This window comes from Emydura macquarii, unplaced genomic scaffold (genome assembly GCF_026122565.2).
Source record: "Emydura macquarii macquarii isolate MOO-44397 ecotype Brisbane River unplaced genomic scaffold, CSIRO-AGI_Emac_v2 contig_1253, whole genome shotgun sequence".
NCBI lineage: Eukaryota > Metazoa > Chordata > Testudines > Chelidae > Emydura > Emydura macquarii.
The window spans coordinates 86,379,926-86,395,363 of NW_027131390.1; the positions used below are offsets into that span (position 1 = coordinate 86,379,926).

The following is a 15,438-nucleotide window of genomic DNA, read 5'->3' on the forward strand; positions in this document are numbered from 1 at the left end:
TTTTAGGCCCACCCACCATGAAGAAAAAAATCAATGACATTCTTGGGCTTGGTGGCCCAGAAAATTGTCTATCTTTGGAAGAGTGGGAGAACACTTCAAGCTTTTGTTTCCATCTTATATACCAGTTAAATTCCTTTGAATATTGTTGCTCTTTGCAGCTTCATTTGGACACCTTACATGGTTTTTATTTGCAACTTCCTTGATTGTTTTTTTGTTGGTAATTTGACAATAATTTTTTCGAAGTGATTTTTAAATCTTTTAATATTGATTGTGTTAATTTATAAGATCATATTAAATGTTACATTTTCAGCAGAAATGCTAGAGGTAATGGGTCTATTATAGGAGTGGGTGGGTGATGTTCTGTGGCCTGCAATGTGCAAGAGATCAGACTAGATGATCATGATGGTCCCTTCTGGCCTTAAAGTCTATAAGTCTATAAATACAGCAAAACTTTAATGAGATTATTGATCAGTGACTTCTCTGTGAGTCTAATTTAAGGCATAATCCAAAGACTATTGAAGAGAATGAGAATTTTCATTACTTCAGTAGGTTTTGGATCAGGCCCATAATGTGAATGGATCTGATATGCTTCATCTATGGCCATATTCCTGTCATATGGTGTGTGTGGGTGGATCTTTCTGCCCATACAGAGTCTCACTGCAGTCAGTGGAGCTGCAGATGTGCACAGGATTCTGTGAATTAGACTACAGGTTTGGGACATATATAATTAATCATTACATGTGCTCAGTAATTATCAGTTAAGGGGATAGGAATAATTTATATAACCCACAAAATTTGTGAAGTTGCCCTCTAGGGGAGCCCACTGAGATTGCTCAATTTAGGGCAAAACTGCAAAGAATGGGGCAGGCAAACACCCAAATACTGGTGGCTATTTCTAAAAAATTAGCTTCACCAAGCCAGCAATAAACAGCTTCTGATTACCTCACTAATTATCCATAAACCAAAAACACAGTTCCCTTAAAGCCATTCGGCCCTCTGTCTTCTCCCCAGACAGCCAAGTCAAATATGATGGAGATTACTGAAAAATTTTGTCCATCACATGTAAAAAAGTTCTACCAATCCCAAAGAACTGGTGACATTACCAATCAGGTCAATGAATATTTCAGATCTTACCCAAATACACACTTAAAGTCAATGCTTATTAACTAAACTAATATTTATTAAAAAAGAGAATGAGAGAATATTGGTTAAAAGTTCATGTACATACAAATGAGAGTAATGTCCATAGGTCAGTTTCAAAATTGAGATAATAAAATATGTTACAAAAGTTCTGTCAGGATCAGTTTCACAGATTATAGTCCAATAGATAGTCCAGATATAGTCTGTATAATTTCTTCTGTGAGACTTGGTGCTGGGATTGTAGACTTGTGACCCAAACCTCTTTTATAGTCTTTTAGCAGGCTATGACAGTCACTTGACAGCAGACATCACAGCAGGTAATTCTTGGGTCAAGAGTAGGTAATTATTTGTGTCTTTGAAGTAAAACTCATTTTCTAGGCATACACCTATTAATAGATATTTATTACTCAAACTTCAAAGAGAAATAACACAATGGTATTGTTACATTCAAATTTCATCTAAATGTTAATATCTTCTTTTGATCCCTAAATGGAATATAGTGATAGACAGGAAAAGTAGTTTATTTTCTACCTGCTAATAAAATCATATTGTGAAACTTCTATCAAGTAAACACAGACAAACATAATTAGTAGTTACTCCAGTTTCTAAAAATATACACTTGCATTTCCAACATTTAGGTTTACTTAACATGGCTTGGCTAACTATCTATCTACAAGGAATTACCATTTATATCTGTTCCTAAAGGTTGAGTTTGTATCATTCCAGCCTGTTAACCCTTTCTGGCCCAGTGTCATATATATGCTTAGTAATTATCAGTTAAGGGGATAGGAATAATTTATATAACCCACAAAATTGTAAAGATCAGATGAAAACATCCATACTATAAATCTTGGGAAAATATGTTTTATGAGAGAAATTAATTCTAAAATTGGATCTTTAATTTTGATTACAGAAACATTATCAGCAAGCCTGGGAAGATGCCAAGATGAAAGATTATGAGTTAAGAGCCGATGCCATTTCCATTAAACATGCCAAGGCCTCCAGAGACATTGCTAGTGAGGTACAATCTCTGTTCTTTCAATTTCATTTCCATGAAAGGCCATGTCCATTCATCCTTGTATTAAACACAGCAGACAACTGTGTAGCTAGCCAAGCTCAATTCAAAGCTTTTATGTATTCATTTATGAACAGCATGCTGTCTTGTATATTTGCATTATTTTAAATCCTTTCTTGATCATCTCTTTCTATTTAGGTCTTAAAGTTTGCTACTAATAAAATATTAATGATAACAGAACATTGTATTTTGTATTTGTCATATCAAAGAAGTTTCATTAGAGGTTTAGAGAACTGCTTTGCAATATACAGTAAACTTTTATCCACCAAACGTTTGCAGTAATTAAAGCACAGACTATATTTCTGCTGCTCCCAGGACGTAATTCAAGAGTGTTATTTTTTTCATTACTACTTTCAAGTTTTCTGTTAAGGTCTAAAATGTAACAGTGCTTATAAACCTTACAAAGCAAATGGAGCACCTTTGAAATAGCTAGATATTTTAACTAGTGACTGAATTATTAAATATTTTTGTTTTATCCTGGTTTGAAACTATTAAGATAGATGGATCACATTTTCTAAAGTCACTGGTGATTTGGGGAGTCAATTTTTGGGGGCCCAACATGAGACTCCAAAATGAACCTGAATTTCAGAAGTGCTGAACAAACATCCTCTGAAAATCCTTTATGGGCTCCCAAGTTGAGCCCTCAAAATCACGAGTCGCTTTAGATAATGTAGACTGGCAATTCATAACTATTTCTGCTAATGTTTTCTTTCTACATTTATTAGTACAAATACAAGGAAACCCACGAGAAACAGAAAGGCCACTATATTGGATGCCGAACTGCAAAGGAAGATCCCAAATTGGCATGGGCTGCACATGTACTGAAGATGCAGAATGACAGAGAGTACAGGAAGGCTTATCACAGTTCCAAGGCCAGGATCAATATACCAGTTGATATGGTGTCTGTCCAGGCAGCCAAGGAAGGCCAATTAATAGCGAGTGATGTTGACTACCGTCAGTATTTGCACCAGTGGACATGTCTGCCAGACCAGAATGATGTGATCCAGGCAAGGAAGGCCTATGACCTACAAAGTGATGTAAGTAGGCATGTGTATACATGTGGGGGATGCCACATTAGTAACTGTTGAGATATAAGGCTCTAGAGGCACATCAAGGTGACATGATGATAACTACACAGGATTTGCCCACCCCAAGAGTTTCTGCAGTTTCTCTTTCCTTCACCAGCTCTTCAGTGGTTGTACCAATTCTTTTCCCCCAAAATTTGGGTCCTGGCTGTAAATTTCCACGGTGCTTATTTGTGGCCACTTTTAGCATACTTGAACAGTTGCCTTAGTAACTCTATTGTGCTTTATACACACTAGTAAATTTATACTGAGTTTGTTTCTATATGTGGGAGAATGTGGTCTGAAGACTGACAAGGATTTGTATGCTTTATTCGAAGCATTTCTTTTGTGTCTCAACAACTCATATAGCATCAATGAACTTTTCTTTACAGAGGGATCATGATGCTGATGCAGCATCCATTATCATCCCAGTTTGTCTGTTTCTACTTTTGGATTGTCTTTGAAATACATTCGTAAGAAAGCAGTGTTTGTGTTTAAGAGATCAGGAGTCATTGTTACTGGTTCTAGGTCTGACTCAGCTGTGTGACAGTCAACAAGTCAGTTGACCTCTCTTTGGTTGAATTTGCCATCTGTAAAGTGGGGGAAATAATGGGTCAGATTCCCTTTATGGGCATAGGGAGTGCAGTGTAAACCCTCAGTGTTCCTGTGAGTAGCTGCACTAGAGGGAATATTTTACCCAAAGTGAGTTTTAAATTTCTAATCAGCATATTCTGGAATCTGGATCAATATATCTCGTGTCAGGCCCTGCCCACCCCTCAGCCACTTTTAGGGTTATACAGGCTGGTTCCAGACCCTCTGTTATGAAAACATAACCGTTTATTCTTGTTCATCCAATAGCGTGGTGAAAGGTGGGTAAGTAGTTTTTGTGGTTGGGCTGGTAGATTTTCATGGTGGTTGTTCAAAGCTCAGTTATGAACATATTGAGGGGAGGACTCTTGGAGGATCTTTCTACTTCACTATCCACCTTCACTGGCCCATCATAGTATGATGGCTGTATCCCTCTAGACAAGCACATCAGCCATACAATACATGGTCACTCAATAGTGACATGACAAAAATCCTCTTCTCAGAGGCTGTTTCTGCACAACGTTCTCACTGTGTGCATATCTGGGATGTAAGCAACACAAATTCTGATCCTTGCATTGTGGTATTGTGGTGAGGTAGGCCTATTTGGCCCCGTGGGTCTGCACTCCCTTCAGCTACGCCGGTGGTGTGGTTGGATGGGAGCAAGGGGGGCCCGGTCCCGCCCTCTATCCTGGGCCCCGACCCAGGGACCCTGCGAGGAGTAGCCTCAAACAGCTTAGTCTATGGGCTACTACCTTCCCTGGGTTGATTGTCCGTAGCCCCCCTGTTTGTGGTCCTCCTTCAGGGTTTTGGGGGCCAGCGTCCCCCAGCCTTGCCTGGACAGGCTTTTCCTTAACTCCCGTGGCTGTGTGCTGTCGCAACACCCACACTAGCTCCAAGCCTTGTAGCAGTTCTGCTCTGCTCCACTCCTCCACTAGACCCACACCTTGTAGCAGCTCTACTCCACTCTGCTTGGCTCCTCCACTCAACTCCCTCTCAGCTGCTCCTGCCTGCCAGAAACAGAGGCTTTTACCTGCTGTGGCAAGCTCCTTAATTGGTTTCGGGTGACCCAATTAACCTGGAGTAACCCTGGCTGTATTACCCAGGGAACAGTGATTTGTTAAACCTGGGGCTGATATATGCCTTCCAGCACCCTCCTATAGCTGTCAGGGCTGGCCCCGTCACAGTATGTTACACTGTCAATAGTCAAAGGTCGATTAAAAATATTATTGTTTTAATTTAAATTGATTTTTAAAATTTTGTTATTTAAATCACTAGGTTTCTCTTTTTAAAAATAAATTAGTTTTAAAATGAAATCTGAATTTAATACAAAATATATTAAGGCCTAAACTTATTATAATCTCTTAAAACATTTCAATAAAAAATAAGTATGCTGAATCCATGAAATTCTATCAAAAACTTTGAGTTAAAGACTACATTTCTATATAAAAAAAAAATCAGGGGCAAAATATCTAACTTCTGACATCAAGTTTTATAAATACTGTGCAAGAGGTCATTTAGTGTATTAAGAGCTTGATTGAAAATTTTCCAAGGCTGACCTGAAGTAATCAGTATAATTCACTGACTACAGTTAATCTTTCTATTTAATAAATCATTTTGTTGTAAATGTGAAACATATTTTGATAAGAAAAGATTATTTATCCAACATTTAAGGTTGCTTTGTTGAACAAAAATAAATAAATTTTAAAACTGATTTCAATCACTTTGGTTTAAATCACTCTCCCCGTCAATAGTATAAATTGACTTTATGAAAGTCAATAAAAGGGGTTCAGTCTCTAACTCAAGTGTGTTTAGTATTTTACTAGTCACCTACATTATTTAGTATGGATTAAAGTAATTAAGGGTATTACTTATGACAATTATGTTCCTCTGTTACCTTATCCGACACAGGCCTTGTATAAATCTGACTTGGAATGGCTGCGTGGCATTGGCTGGATGCCAAGTGGCTCTGTGGAAGTGAACAGAGTGAAGAATGCCCAGGACATCCTAAGTGAAAAGGCGTACCGCACACCTGTAGAAAGTTTGAAATACACCAATATTGTTGACACTCCAGACGTTCTCCTTGCTAAGACTAATGCCATACAAACCAGTCTCGTATGTTACTTTATGCCTATAATATAAAATTAATTTACTGCAATATATGATTTAAAGAAAATCTTGCTGCTAAAATGTAAAATTGGTTATTTTTATTTTAAGTTAACCTTAGAAGTATTCCAGAAGTTTAGACCTTTTGTGTTCATAATTCTGGACAGACTTTTGGCCCCATGTGCTGTGAAGTTATACAAAAGGACTGGCATATTTATAACATATATCCTCACACAATTTTTTATTTTAACAGTCCAAATACAGAGAAGCTTGGGACAAGGCCAAGACTATGATCCATGTGATGCCAGACACACCTGAAATCAACCTAGCCAAGGCTAATGCTATTCATGTTAGCAATGTAAGTATATCTAGAGGATTTCTTAGGTTTCTATAAAACATTATCTGTATCCTCTGGATTTTAAGATTCTAAAGTCTTTTCCAAGTACATGATTTAGTCATGTGGATTCCCACTGAAGTCACTGGGAGAGTCATGGGTTCAATCCTCATGTGAGGCTTTGAACATCCCCTCCACTATGAATATAATTTTTAAAGTATTTAGACAATTTTTCTGAATACTTAGGTGCTACCTATGATAATTTCCTGGTATCACATTAAATATTTGTAACATAATGCATTATTGAAGCCACACATTTTATTGATTTAAGAAAATTGCTAACGCTTAACAAACGTCTAAATCTTTACAATCACTTTTGTTCAGTACTGCTTGTAGTGCCTTAGGCTATACCTTAAAAGTGCTGGAAGTACTGCATTGTATTTGCAGTAAAGAAACAGGAGACTTCTTTTATTTCAGAGTTATGCTGGGCAATGCACAAGAACAAGTGCCAGTGAACTTTTTTTAATGAGGCTACTTTAAATGCACAATTGTTACAGCATGTTTCATTGATTGCAAATGTCAAAATAATAGAAAAATGATGGGACAATTTTCTGTCTTCATAGAAACTTTATAAAGAAGCTTGGGATGAAGTAAAGATGAGCTGTGATTTGAGAGCTGATGCCATCCCAATCAAGGCAGCCAAAGCCTCAAGAGAAATCGCCAGTGATGTAAGTATGGAAATAGGGCCTTTTTAGTCTTCATATCCATTTCTAGAGCCTTAGAAATGTTAGTAATTTACATGATGATCTTTATTCTGTATTCAGTATAAATACAAATTAGATCATGAGAAGCAGAAAGGACACTATATTGGGACTCGAAATGCAAGAGAAGATAACAAAATCCAATGGGCCCTGCATGCAGCCAAGCTTCATAGTGACCTAGAATACAAGAAACACTTTCAGAAGTGGAAGACAAAGTTCAGTGTGCCAGTGGACATGCTACCCATTGTGGCTGCCAAAAAATGTCAGACTTTGGTCAGTGATATTGATTACCGTAATTACCTGCATCAGTGGACATGTCTGCCAGATCAGAATGATGTCATACAGGCTAAGAAAGCCTATCAACTGCAGAGTGATGTGAGTTAACAAATATTCCTATTTTGCCTTCTATAATGTTGCCTTTTCTATATGGGTCTGCTCTAGCTCTAACTGAAATCAACAGGAGTTTTTCTATTGAATTGAGTTGGAGTTAAATTGGGCTTTTATGAGTTTTAAGCCATTATTATTGCTACTGTAGCATCATAAGTATATATAGCTCTCTACCAAACAAACTAAAAGACAGGGTCCATGAAAGAACTTACATTCAAACTCAGTCAAGCACAATGCATGAGATAAACATTAGGTCACAGGCACTCTAATTCTGTAAATGTAAATGCATTAATTTTAAAATGAAAGGGTGAAGTAATAGCTTTTATTAGACCAACTTCTCTTGGTGAGAGAGACAATCTTTTTGAGCCACTTCTCTAATATCCTGGGACGGACATGGTACAACTACACGGCATACAGTAATTAAGCAGTAAAACACAAAAACTAGATAATTGCTGAGCAAGCATAGTAATAGCATGTATTAGATGATCTTATATTATACAATATATAATTATATGTTATATATTATCTTATATTATATAAAGGCTGAAAGATATTTACCACTTGAGAAATACAAGAGTTGCTTTGAAATTGTCTTTATCTCTACCTGTAGTACCATATTACTGTTATAAATTGGAATGTATAAACTAAGGAAATACAGTTAATCTTGTGCATTTATTGGTCTTTACATGCACTGGTATGGTGCCATGGACAGCCAGTTGTGTCTAAACATTTAAAGTCATCTAATAACAAACTGTATTGATCTCATATGAATTATGTTTTTACAATAAAAATGTGTTTAGGGTACAGATGGTCAATATTTAGCATAGATTTTCTCTGGTTTGAATGGTAAAAGACAGAACACTATTAAAGAACACTACATATAAGTAGTTGATTAAATAGATTATGGAACTTGGTGTAACTTAATTATTTACCAGACTAGCTGCCAAGTTTAAGATGTGATCTCTAAATTCATCACGTTGATATTAAGCCCAGTAATGTTTTCCTTGAAATCAATGGAAGCTAAAGGCAAGCAGGGTCACCCCTATTATTTATTAAACTCACTGTGTGGGACAGAGAACTCAAACTAAAGGCCTGGATTCTGTTTTGTCTCCACAGGCTGTTTACAAATCTGATTTGGAATGGCTACGTGGAATTGGGTGGATGCCAAATGACTCTGTTGGAATCAACCATGTCAAACATGTCCAAGATCTCTTGAATGAGGTAATAATTAAGTAGAAGTGTTAAATATTCATAAATATATTTATATTTATATTTATATTTATATATTTGTAATTTGTAAATGCATCAACATTTTACTTTTACTAAATTTTGTAATAAAAAACTGGCTCTTTCCACTATATTTTCTTGCATTGGCTTGTAAATTAATTCTGGTCTTTCCTTTTTCTTTCTCTCAATGGAATTGTTCTGTTTGGATACAAAGTACTGTAATACAATTTAATTATAATTCCACTTTTTTTTGCCCTTGTGCAGAGAAAGTACCGCACAAAAGCTGAAACTCTCAAGTTTACTCCAGTGGCTGACAGAGTTGATTATATCACAGCAAAACAAAGTGGAGAAATTCGTAGTGATGTAAGTATATTGGTTTATTTTCATGCTGTTAAATGTATCTGCAAGACTTTATCTTTGAAAGCAAGAAAATCACTCAAACCACATTCTGGCCCAATACTTGTGGATTTCTTGAATTTGTGTGACTGATGTGAGTATAACTGAACTCATCTACTTCTTCTTCGAGTGCTTGCTCATGTCCATTCTGAAATAGGTGCGTGTGTGCCACATGCACCGGTGCCGGAAATTTTTCCCCTAATGGTATCTGTAGGGCCGGCTCTAGTGCCCTCTGCAGCAGCATGTGAATGTGCTTGTATATAGGGCTCTGCCAGCCCCACCTTCCTTCCAGTTCCTTCTTATCGCCCGTGACAGTGCTGGGAACACTCTCTTACTCTTGCAAATATTCACAATCCTAGTAGTTTACTTGTTTAATCTAGTGTACATAGTTGTTATTAGTTTAGAAGTTCGCCTTGTGTACTTCATCCCAGGGTTGGGGCATGCCCCAATCCCCAGGGTTTAAACCCTGCGCTTCTTGTAAGAAGCCGATGTTTCTCTGTGATCTGCACCAAAACTATTTGAAGTGCTTAAGAGACGATCATGTGCAGGAAAAGTGCAAGATTTGTGAAGGTTTTCACCCTCAAACGAAAAAAGACAGAGACATTAGATTTAAGGCCATCTGAATGGAATCGCACTTAGACCAGCATTGGAACTGAGGTCAGAGTCAGCACTGAGCAGTATGGCATTGTTGAGAAGTGCTCCCCTGGAACCAGTGTCTGCCTGGCACCACTCAACGTCTCCGGTGCTGAAGAAATGTTTGAAGAAGGGCCACATCGAAACGGGACGCTTGCTGGCATCAAAGCCAGTTAAAAAGAGCATGGGGACATCAGTGTGACCCATGTCAGGCCACTTGTCCGCATCGGTATTGAGAGGATCTCCACCTGTACAGGTGTTGAGTCCAGTGCCCACACCACCGCCAACCCTGGGAAGCAGCAGTGGGCCTAATCACCTGGTGGTCCCCACCACGCCTGAGGCATTCTAGGTGATGAAGGACCTCCTAGCTTCTCTGGTGCTGCTTACACCTTAGAAAGGGAGGCCTGCACACTGTGAGCTGACTACTCCTTTGGGGAGCTTGTCAAGGGGAAACCGCCACAATGCTCCCCATCAATAGGGTGCAGCTCGCTGGGCCATCAGCAGTCACCAGGTCCACGTTGCCGGTCCCAGGAACTAAGTCATGAAAGGTTGGGATCCCGTCTCCGGTCCTTGGATGGCAGGCACCGGTCACCAGCGCATCAGCACCAATCCCCAGAATGCCAGCACCCATCCCCAGAGTGCCATCTTTTGCCAAGACCACAGCACCGATCTGACTCCCAAGGCAGATCCCCAGAGCCTTGGCACCACTCGCCAAGTCCTTACAGAAAGCCTACGGACAAGACATGGTTGCGGGACACCCAATGCGAGGGCTCCCGTCACTGGTCCCTGATGCTGGAGTACCGACATTCAAGAGGCGGTGTTGAGTGACATGCAGCTCTGGCCCCTCCATGGTCACCCAGTGACACTTCCACAGACTCCAAAGGGGAAGTTGTAGTCCCTCAGAAGGGACAACCTACCACCCGGCTGGCAGGGTTTCCCATGCTGCCTCAGATGAGACCTTAGCCTCAAGGACAGTGGCCCAGTCCCTGGCAGTTTTGGAACCCGCAGATTGCAGAGCCGCAGATCTATTCGACAGCGGGAACCTCGGTATCATGTCCTTTGGTAGTCCCGGGGTGGCACTGGATTTAGATGTGGACTCAGAACAGGAGGGGGCACCCTCGGACAGACCATCAGAGGCTACCTGCCCATGGAATGGACCCGGCACCCCCTCAAGTACAAGCCTCCTCTTCCTCTTCACCAGATGAGGCAGTAGCAGGGCCCTCCACTCGGCCCCACTAGATGACTTCAGGGTCCACCAGGATCTGTTAAAGGGAGTAGCGAGCTACTTAGGGCTGAAGATAGAGGAGCTCAAGAAACCAGTCAATGAACTCTTCGGCATCCTGGTATCCTCAGCCTCGTCTAGGGTAACCCTCTCGGTCCATGATAGGGTAATAAAACTGGCCAAGGCACTTTGGCAGACCCCAGCCTTGCTGCCCCCCACTTGTAAATGGGCAGAGAAGAAATACTATGTACCGGCCAAAGGTTTCGAGTACCTTTACGCTCACCCTTCCCTGGGGTTGCTAATGGTTGCGGCTGCCAATGAGCATGACAGAGAGGTCCAGATGAGTTCTACACCTAAAAATAAAGAAGCTAAGAAACTGGACCTCTTTGGCCGTAAGGTTTATTCAACAACAAGCCGACAGCTGAGGGTATCCAGCCAACAGGCGTTGTTGGAGCAATATCATTTTAACATCTGGCAGTCATTCGAAAAGTTCATGGACTCCCTGCTACAAACCTCCAGACAGGAGTTCGAGGCAATCCTGGAGGAATGGAGAATGGTGGCCAGAGCCTCCCTACAGGCAACGTCAGATGCTGCAGACTCCACAGCCAGATCTATGGCCTCCGCAGTATCTATGAGGAAAGTATCCTGGTTCCAGTCATCCAGTCTCTCAGCGGAGGTCCAGCAGTCCATCCAGGACCTCCCCTTTGATGGTGCAACTTTGTTCTCTAACCAAACAGACTCCAGGCTGCATGGACTGAAGTATTCAAGGGCCACACTGAGCTCCCTGGGTCTGTACATCCCTTCTTCCACCAGAAGACATTTCAAACCATACCAAGCACAAAGGTTTGGAAGACATCATCGGGGAGAACCCTATAGGAAGAAAAACAAAGGGTTTAAATGCCACCAGAGCCATTTGCCAGCCTCTGCCCACCAATCGGGCTCGAGCCATCACCCCTCGGGGGAGAAACAAAACTTTTGAGGGTGTGCCAGAGGGCGACCTACAAGCCATCACCAGAGATCCAGACTCCAAACTTTTTTCCTCCCCCTCACCCTATTCCTCCCAGCCAGGTCAGCCATAACATCGAACTAATGGGTATTAAGCACGGTGGATGCTGGTAACACCGTGTAGTTTATTTCCCTTCCACCCCACCCCACCCTCCTTTCCTGTCCCCTCTCATGAACAACTACTCACACAAGAGGTTCAGACCATCTTGCGGATGGGCGCAGTGGAAAGGGTTCCCGAATATCTAAAATGGAGAGGCTTCTTTTCCCATTACTTTTTAATTTCAAAGGCAAAAGGAGGGCTGAGGCCCATTCTGGACCTGCAAGATCTCAACAAATATCTTAGGAAATTGAAGTTCTGCATGGTCTCCTTAGCTGCCATTATTCCCTCTCTGGATCCAGGTGACTGGTTTGCTGCCCTCATCCTTCAAGATGCATATTTCCATTTTCCCATGGCACAGAAGATTCCTGCACTTCACAGTAGGCAACCAGCACTTCCAGTTCACAGTGTTTCCTTTCGGCCTGTCCACGGCACCGTGGATGTTTACCAAATGCATGGCGATGGTGGCAGCCCACCTCAGACGTCGAGGCATACAAGTCTTCCTTTACTGGCTTTTCCAAGGTCAGTTGAGATTGCAGGTTCAGTGCGGCATAAAGGTCATGCGAGACACCTGTCGAGAGCTCGACCTGTTAATAAACAAACAGATGTCAATGCTCATACCAGTTCAGAGGATAGAGTTTATTGGTGCAGTCCTAGACTCTACGCAAGGCAAAGTGCTCCTACCAGATGTCAGATTTTGGGCAATATCAGATCTCATAGCCCGGCTGTTGGCCCACCCCCTGACCACGGCAAGGATTGCCTCAGCCTCCTGGGACATATGGCAGCCTGCATTTACGTGGTCTGGAATGTCAGACTACACTTCAGACCGTTGCAGATGTGGTTAGCATCAATATACTCCCCGTCCAGACACCATCTGGACAGAATACTCACCATTCCCCCACGAATACTCAACTCTTGTCCTGGTGGACAGTTAGAAATTCTATTTGCAGCCCCAAGGCCGATGTTATCTTTGGTCTCAGACACATCGGATCTAGGGTGGGGAGCCCACCTGGGAGCACTTTGAACTTAGGGTCTATGGTCTGAGGATGAGAGAGCTCTCCACATCAATGTAAAAGAACTCAGAGCAGTCCGATTGGCATGCGAGGAGTTCCTGCCCCACCTCTTCAATAAAACTGCACGGGTCCTCATGGACAATACAGTGGCAATGTTCTACATCAATAGGCAATGGGGAACCAGATCTTCAACCCTCTGCTGGGAGGCCTTGCAGTTTTGGGACCTCTGTGTGAGCCATTGCATTCAGTTAGAGGCAGTACACCTTTCACGGGCCAGGAATGCTTTAACGGATTGCCTAAGAAGGGCCTTTTACTCTTACCACGAGTGTTCACTGTATCCGGAGGTGACTGACTCTATCCTCTGAAAGTGGGGCACTGCCCATGTGGACCTCTTCACGACATTTGGGAACAGGAAATGCAATCTCTCTTGCTCCTTCCACGGACTCGACAACATTCTCTGACTGATGCATTTCTCCTGTCATGGTCGCGCAACCTCATGTACGTCTTTCCCCTGATTCCAAGGTCCTAATAAAAATCAAGAGGGACAGGGCACGGGTCATCCTGGTAGCCCCAGCATGGTCTCGCTAGCATTGGTTTGGGATGTTGCTAGAATTATCGATGGCCCTCCCTTGGAAGGTCCCACTATGGCCTGACCTCCTTTCCCAAGACCGGGGTCAGCTGTTGCATCCGAACCTGGATTCCGTGCACCTGTCAATGTGGAAACTGCATGGTTAGGTACAGAAGAGCAGCACTGCTCGGTCAGGTTCAAAGGATTCTATTGAAAAGTAGAAATCCCTCCACCAGGGTGTCCTACTGGGCTAAGTGGAAGTGCTTCAGCTGCTGGGCTGCGTGTCAGAACATCTCACCAACGAAAGCGCTTATCCAGACAATCTTGGACTATTGGCTTCACCTGAAACAAGAAGGCCTCACTTTTTCGTCTGTTAAAGTACATCTGGTGGCAATTTCGGCCTTCTACCCTTCTGTTCAAGGTAGGATGATCTTCTCACACTACATGATAGCCAGATTCCTATGAGTACTATAGAAGCTCTTTCCTCCACTCCGAGACTTGATTCCTCAATGGGAACTGAACCTCATTCTTTCACGGCTCACTAGACTGCCCTTTGAGCCACTGGCTTTGTGCTTACTCACGCACCTGTCATGGAAGTTAGTGTTTCTGGTGGCCATCACCTCTGCAAGGAGGGTATCAGAGATTAGAGCCCTAACCTCAAAACCCCCTTACACGGCTTTTTACAAGGATAAGGTCCAGCTATGACTGCACCCAGCATTTCTACTGAAAGTAATCTCTCATTTCCATGTCAATCAGGACATCTTTTTGCCAGTCTTCTGTCCAAAGCCACACAACTCCAGAAAGGAGAGATGTCTCCATTCTCTCAATGTAAGAAGAGCTCTGGCATTCTACATTGACAGGAACAAGCCCTTCTGTTGCTCTATGCAGCTCTTCATTGCAGTTGCTTAGCACATAAAAGGATGCCCAGAATCCTCACAGCATATCTCATTGTGGATCATGGCTTGCATCTGGGCCTGCTAAGAACAGGTGGGGGCAGTACCCCCAGCATCACTGTCAGCCCACTCTATGAGGGTGCAAGCATTGTCGGCAGCCTTTCTCACTCATGTGCCCATACAGGATATCTGCAGAGCCGCTATATGGTCTTTGGACCATATCCTTGCGTCCCCCTGTGCCATCACTCGGCAAGCTTGGGATAACGTGGGATTCAGCAGAGCGGTGGTGCAATCGTCAAGCCCATGAACTCCTTCCCGCCTTCAGAGGTACTGCTGGTAAATCACCTAATTCAGAAAGGACAAGCAAACACTCAAAGAAGAAAGGACAGTTACTTACCTCGTAACTGTTGTTCTTTGAGATGTGTTGCTCATGGCCCTTCCACAACCCACCATCCTTCCCCTCTGTTGGAGTTCCGGCAACAGGAAACTGAAAGAGAGGGGGGCCGGCAGCGCCCTATGTACGAGTGCATTCGTGCATCGCTGCAGAAGGAACTAGAGCCGGCCCTACGGATTCCACTAGGGGAAAAAGTTCCAGCATGTCAACACACACCTAATTCAGAAAGAACATGAGCAACACATCTTGAAGAACAACAGTTACAAAGTTGATATCCATTCTTTACTTTGCACTGAAAGGTACTGGCTTCTGAGGAAGAGTGATTCCTTCCCACCATTGTGAACTTTGCCATATGAGAAACCCTGGGTAGTTCCCCTACAGTCCCTTCACCATTGGCATCAGCAAGAGCACTTATCTCTCGCCTGTCGTCTCTGCTGGTAGAACAGCCAGGACAGAAGCTCTGACATTTTGTGACTGGAATAAGTTGTGTGCAGGCAGAATGCACATTTTGCTGACAATTTTGAAGGCCTGAAGGTCG

At 42.3% G+C, this 15,438-nt stretch overlaps 1 protein-coding gene across 28 annotated transcripts in view; it reads left to right on the forward strand.

The window, feature by feature from the left end:
- Positions 1 to 15,438, forward strand: part of NEB (nebulin) — a 181,844-nt gene that overhangs the window by 100,039 nt on the left and 66,367 nt on the right. For all 28 annotated transcript variants that reach the window (XM_067549447.1, XM_067549453.1, XM_067549452.1 and 25 more), the window contains exons 89-96: positions 2,054 to 2,161; positions 2,941 to 3,252; positions 5,776 to 5,979; positions 6,224 to 6,328; positions 6,928 to 7,032; positions 7,129 to 7,440; positions 8,569 to 8,673; positions 8,944 to 9,042. In XM_067549447.1, coding sequence (XP_067405548.1) covers positions 2,054 to 2,161; positions 2,941 to 3,252; positions 5,776 to 5,979; positions 6,224 to 6,328; positions 6,928 to 7,032; positions 7,129 to 7,440; positions 8,569 to 8,673; positions 8,944 to 9,042 — 1,350 coding nt within the window. The remainder of the gene's footprint in view (positions 1 to 2,053; positions 2,162 to 2,940; positions 3,253 to 5,775; positions 5,980 to 6,223; positions 6,329 to 6,927; positions 7,033 to 7,128; positions 7,441 to 8,568; positions 8,674 to 8,943; positions 9,043 to 15,438) is intronic.